We start from the raw sequence: 6,000 nt of genomic DNA, 5'->3' as shown, positions 1-6,000 counted from the left end.
AAACTCACAGACGATCGCAAAATATCGAGCTCGACATGTGCAGGAAAAATCTGCCGAGTAATACAAGTCCCAAAGAACTTCTTGCAACTCTGCATTCGCCGCTATGCAAACACTTTGCTCCGTCTTATCCCGTGCACTTGGAATTTCACCAAGCAGAATCCAAGAGCCCACGTTCCGGTAGTTATCTTGAAAACTGCGAATTAGACAACATACCTCCGGAAACAACAAGCCTGTTCCTCTGCACGGCCTCGACCCGAAAGCCCCAAACGGGACAGCCTGTTACACACAACTCCAGGAAGAAGGGAAAGACGAGCCCGAAAGCAGCGCCGAAAGCGTCGGTCGCGGGACGGCGGGAAGTGAGCAAGAGGAGGAGGAGGAGGTACCCGCGCAGTTAGTGTGCGCGTTCCCCAGCGCGCCTCGGTGTTCCCTAGGCGCCTTCCCTAGCGCGCGGGGCGGCCCCGCGTCTCGGCGCAGTTAGGCCCCTCCCTCCACCCCCGCCCTAGGGAGACGCACGCGGCCCGCCACTCCCGCCGCTCTCCCTCCGGGCTCCGCTGGCACCGGCGCGCGAGTCGATGAGGACGCGTGCTGCATGTCGCTACCAGAGCGGCTGCCCGAAGCGAAGAATCATCCCAGCCCCCGGCGCGACCGAAGCCCTCGCCGCTCGCGCTCCACTCCCCCCGGCGGCGGCCGCTCCGCTGCTGATCGCGTCGTTGTCGGGACAGCGGCGCCGGCAGCGGTGGTGGTGGCATCGCTCGCTCTCCAGCGGCTGCGCGTCTCTTCCGCGCCACCCTCTCCTACGGCCGGGTGCTACGGGACGAGCGCCGTCTCCTCCGGTTTTCTTCGAACAACCATGTGCGTGCGTGTGCTGTGCCGCGCGGTGCTTGACAGCCGGTAATGGATAACGTGCCCTGAAGCGGGCCGGAGGCAAGCCGAAAGCATGAAGGCGACGCTAACGGGACACGCTCGGCCCAGTGCTGCGGCGACGACAACCACTTGCGCGCCTGGATCCCTGGTATGGCTGCTTCTGGTGTGCCAGGCGGCTCTCCTCTTTTGTCTGGGTGAGTGAGAAACGCTTGAAGATTAGCCAGAGATTTTCTGGTTCGTGCTCCCTTCTTTCCCCGGTGTCTCGTTCGCTGTGCATCTGGAGAACGTTGTACACGCGCGGCGTTAAATGTGATACCGCCAGGCGTGTCTAGACGGTTTACTGCGCCTGGCATGATCGCTTTGCCAAGCATGCGCGCGTCTTCGATAAACCTGCGTGGAGGCATAGTTGAGGGACGCATACACCACTAGCAGACAACTCTGCAACGTAGTCTTTGGCTCATACGTGGAAGGGACTTCGTTCTCTTTCAGTCAGAGGCGTGCACGCTGAGGAAAAGAGAGGCCACGCCCCCTATCCTCTTCCAATTTGCTGGGTGGATGGAAGAGTGGGGAAAATTATTTTCATATCCTCGGCTGCTTCTCAGCAGATATCTACCTAAAAGCGCTGCCGTATAGACTTTAGCCCTCCCTTGTGAGGAGTGCTTCGCACACCTATGCTCAACCGTATAATGCCAGTACCAGTATAGTGAGAGCCAGCGCAATAGCTTTTCTAATAAGGGAAAAAAGCTCCAATTCATATGCGTCCACCATTAGCGCCCAGACAGTTTTATAGATGAGTCAAATGTTTCAAACGTGCTTCCGAGAATAGCGCCGATACATATACGACTACAAAACAACAGTCTTGCGCACAATAAGTTAACATGAGTAAATATAATAGGCTTTCAAGAGAAAAATAAAGAATACTGCTATTAATCTCACATTTCAAGTCCCGGTCGCTTTATTTGCTTTATGTCCATAATATGCTGTTGCCTCAAAAAGGCTGGGCTGGGAGCAAGTAGACACTGGAGTCCCTGCCAGTATTTCCTGCCTCCGGATATCAGCGCACTACTTAATATTTGCTTTCGCCCACTATATACGGCCTGTTACTAGTAACACTCAAAGATTTTGTCACGTTTTAGTATAAGTCTCCGTTCTTAGGCCATTAATTTGCGCAATGTGTCAGAAAGGAAAACTTTATTGTTACGCTAGAAAGGGATCTCAGTGACTGCTTCTATGAAGCGGTCTTCCTGTCTTGTACATCTAGCCCTGCCACCGCCGGAAGCGGCAAGCGTAATCATGCAAATAATTTACCAGATTCATCCTCGTACGCTGAGCACGCAGTGTGAAACCGAAGTGCAAGAAAAGTGAAAAAGACGAAGGAAAAAAATTAAAAGAAACTCAAGAAATATATAAAGTAAATCACCAAGCACAAGTTTTTTTTTTTTAGGGGGGGGGGGGGGTATTGGGTCGTGCTTATTGTAGTTTAGGTAGTAAATGTGGCCGCAGTGGAGTTATGCTTCAGTTTCTTTCTAGTTTTCTCCTGATACTGCGCTTCACAAGTGCCAGGTTCAGCTTGGCGCGATTGACGCCTCAAAAGTCCCATTTCTAACGAACTTTATCAACAAAAGCAGCGCTCAAGCCATCTAGCCTCACTCATTCGTTATGATTTTGTCCGCTAATAAACTAATATCTAATAACTAATAAATCTGATATCTAATAAAGACTAAACCACCGCACCAAGTTTCTGACGTGTGGTTGCTCACATTTGGGCCGTATTTCTAACTTGCGCTATGCACCAACAACGGCTTGAAAATAAAGAACTCAACCAAAGCTGAACTCATCTAGAGGACATCAAGCTGTGGTTCTATCATGCAACTTTCTTTTTTTTTTCTCTCTTTCAGTCTTCGCTATCATTGGTTGCTAAATCTTTCAGCACTGACAGACGCCAAGCCATGTGTGTAGTCGCCTCGGGCATTCTATAAATTTGTGTTTGTCCAATTGCAAAGGTGCCGGAGAATGTATCTGGAAAGTGATAGGTGAGATATACGTCCCCTGCAAAGAGATTTTTTCGCTGTGACGTAACCGTCTTGTACGATTACGATGCGAGTCATGTTCGCAATATCCTTCGATTATACTTTCGATATCATTCGCGAAACTTGCACTCAGAATTCGATGCAGGACGTTTTTTTCAATTTAACGTAGTTCCTCTGACATACGCCTTTTATTCATGTCATGTCGGACTCGAACATATCTGGCGTCATTTAAGGGCAATAAAAGACATTTCCGCCCACTTCAGAAATAATAAGGAGGCATATACCGATACCATTGACTTACTGTTGTCTTCGTATATCTACCAACAGTCTTGTTTTCCTTGTTTTCAGTTCGCGGAAGTGTCTGGAAAAGAATACAAAGTATAGCTCCTGTGTGTACCACCGAGAAAAGAAAAGATAAAAACCTACTGTCTTCCCTTCTTTTGCAGTTCGAGAGCTCTCATTCAGAGCTGTTTATCTTGGAGATATCGAAGCTGCTACGAGGGCTGACACGTACTTGAGCCCGCTAGAGAGATTTTTCTTTACTTGATAGAGTGCATTAATGTGCTCCCACCTAACAAACGTGTCGCAGCTTTTGAACTCGGCGATAACCTTATTTACAGTCTGCCGGCAACCTTCTTCCAGGCGCCCAACTTTCCGCTTCGCTTGTTTCGTTGTCAGCGTGTATGTGGAGAAAGAGAAGAAAATAACAAAGCTTTCTTGCACAGTCCGCTGCCACAGGACGGCGAACGGGCGGCCGGGCTTTCCAGAAGCCATGCGCGTGGCTTCCTGAGCGTTCCAGCCAAAATCACGCTACACGCCTCGACATGGACGAAGTGCTCTCAGGGGTGTCTTTTAGGAAAGTGCCTTCTCCGGCCCTCTTTCGCGCCAGAATCGCTTCACCCCCCCCCCCCCCCCCTTCCCCCGCTTACCGTTCCTTTCACATCCCTCCACCCAGCACTCCGACGATCTGCGTCTATCTTCAACTGCGCTTCATGCTCCTCCAGTCTACGTTCGCATAGCGCCGACGTTAAAACTTGCACTGAAATTTTTATTCCTTTCCGTTTCCCTCTCTCTCTCTGTTCCGGTGCGCTAAATCACCCCTGTGACAAGGACCCCAGCCCCTTGTGCCGGCCCAGTTCGCTGGGGTTTGCTTTGTTTTTGTTGTGTTTTAACGAGAGCAAAAAGGGAGATAGTGCACAGCGCCTCTGTAAATTTTTGCTGTCTCCAGTGCTAAACCTTGAGGGGCCCCCGCGCTGGTTACATGTGTCGAAACTGACGTCGGTCAGCGCTCCGCCAGTCTTTGACGAAGTTAAGGCGAAGGAAGGCCATTTAATAAGAGAAGGAGAGCTGGTCACCCGCTGTCGTTGAAAACGTTTCTGCGACTCAGCCAAAAAGCGCGAAGACGGAGCCTCGTGAGATTAAGGGCTTCAGCTTGCTTGCGTCATACTGCGAAGATTTTTTTTATTGCATTCTTTTTGCGATGTCAGGCAGTTAAGAGCTCACATCAGCAAAACTATGGTGTCCCAGACTTGTGTACATTGTTTTACGTAATGGAATCTTTCCTTATTACAGATTCACCGAAAATAATCCGATAATAAATCCGCATGCTACCCGCATCCCACAAAAAAAAATAGTTAATAAACGTGCTGGTCACTGCGGGCGCGTTATGACACTTGCCTCTGCTTAACGCCGACAGCAAAAATCGGCAGAAAACTCCTTTCAATGCCACAGGAGTTTTTGCATACATGTTGCAGCGGAAATGAAAGCGAGGTTCTATTCAAGTATTCTTTCATTCTAATTAGCAAAAAAAAATATCCACTGTCGCGAGGCTTTACAAAACAAAAATATTGCTCAAACATGGGACTCAAAGCAGACCCACAAAAATAAAAAAAAAGGAAATAAAAGACGGTAAAGTACCCAAGACATGGCGAGACATGCACGCACCCAATCGTCGGGCTCGGAAGATAGGCCTCGTCATACAGGAAGTGTGTGAAGAGCCGTCTCCAGCAAGATATAATCAAAGGACGACGCGAGGCGCTGGCGCGTCTACATCTCTGGCCCGTGTGCCGTTACAGCGGCGCCGCAGCTAATCATGGGAGTTCATCACACCGACTGCCGGCTTTGGGTTACGGGCTGCTCTGCCTCCGCGGACGGACGTTGTTCTTCGTGGAAGCAGTTCTGCGGCCATTACAAGAGTCGCACTGTCTTCAGACAACGGCTTCAGTGCGCGAGCGGAATCTATCAGGCAGAGCATGCAGCCAGTATACACGTGCTCCCTGACATCGTATACCATACGTAGTCGCAATTAGTCCTTTCATGCATAATTTGAGACGGTGCAGTGGGAGTCATTGTAAGGAGAACAGTGTAAATTTTGCTAGGTCAACGCCTAGCCTGGCGTAGTTGGCATACCAGAAGGCCTTTACTACTACTACTGATACGAAATGATTATTGCTCGGGTCACATAGTCGATGCTGTAGCATGCCGCAGAATGAGGAAAGAAAAGCATAAGATGGCGGTGTTGCAATCGAAATATTGAGGGTCAAAAAAAAATACTGCGCACGAGTTTTTAAAGAAAGTTTGCGTTTTAAGTATGGAAAGAGTATCCTACGTGGAAAAAGAACAGAAAGCAACTGTTTCATTCTCAGTTTGATGAAACAGATTACAAGTGAAATAAATATTATCACGCCCGTATTGTTCTAAACACTGTACCGCAACGGCTTCAGAGACTAAGGGAGACGGCTGGACGGCGCTTGAAAAGTTCTGTGCGAGACCGACCTGCAAACTCTCAAGAACTCCTTGCCCAGTGTAGCCAAACAAGAAAGCAGAGAGGCACGCTTAAGCGACCCCGCAATGTCTGTCACTTAATTTTCAGTCTCCCGTCTCTCTCGACTGCAAGTAGCGTGCCATTAGTCAGCCAATGAGCTTCCCGCGTCGCGTGGAATGCAAAGACGAATAGGTGAAGACCCCGCACTTGAACCCGCAAACTTAAAGGGCAAAAGAAAAGGTGGCCGACAAAACCGCCCAGCAAAGCCCGGCCTTTACATACTTTCTTCCGAGAAAGTTTGCCGAAGGAATTAGACGCTAATGCGGCGTGGACACACAAGTG

The 6,000-nt window shown here is 49.5% G+C and overlaps 1 protein-coding gene across 2 annotated transcripts in view; it reads left to right on the top strand.

Moving 5' to 3' along the window:
- The first annotated feature begins 509 nt into the window (after positions 1-509).
- LOC144128641 (cell adhesion molecule Dscam1-like) overlaps positions 510-6,000 on the top strand; it is a 284,779-nt gene continuing 279,288 nt past the window's right edge. Inside the window, exon 1 of one of the 2 annotated variants that reach the window (XM_077662190.1) lies at positions 510-1,058. In XM_077662190.1, the coding sequence (XP_077518316.1) occupies positions 938-1,058 (121 nt within the window). In that variant the 5' untranslated portion in view covers positions 510-937. The remainder of the gene's footprint in view (positions 1,059-6,000) is intronic. The other variant, XM_077662189.1, reaches the window with a different exon arrangement.

Source organism: Amblyomma americanum, chromosome 4 (assembly GCF_052857255.1).
Source record: "Amblyomma americanum isolate KBUSLIRL-KWMA chromosome 4, ASM5285725v1, whole genome shotgun sequence".
Lineage (NCBI taxonomy): Eukaryota > Metazoa > Arthropoda > Arachnida > Ixodida > Ixodidae > Amblyomma > Amblyomma americanum.
This window is presented reverse-complemented; position numbering and strand designations above follow the sequence as displayed.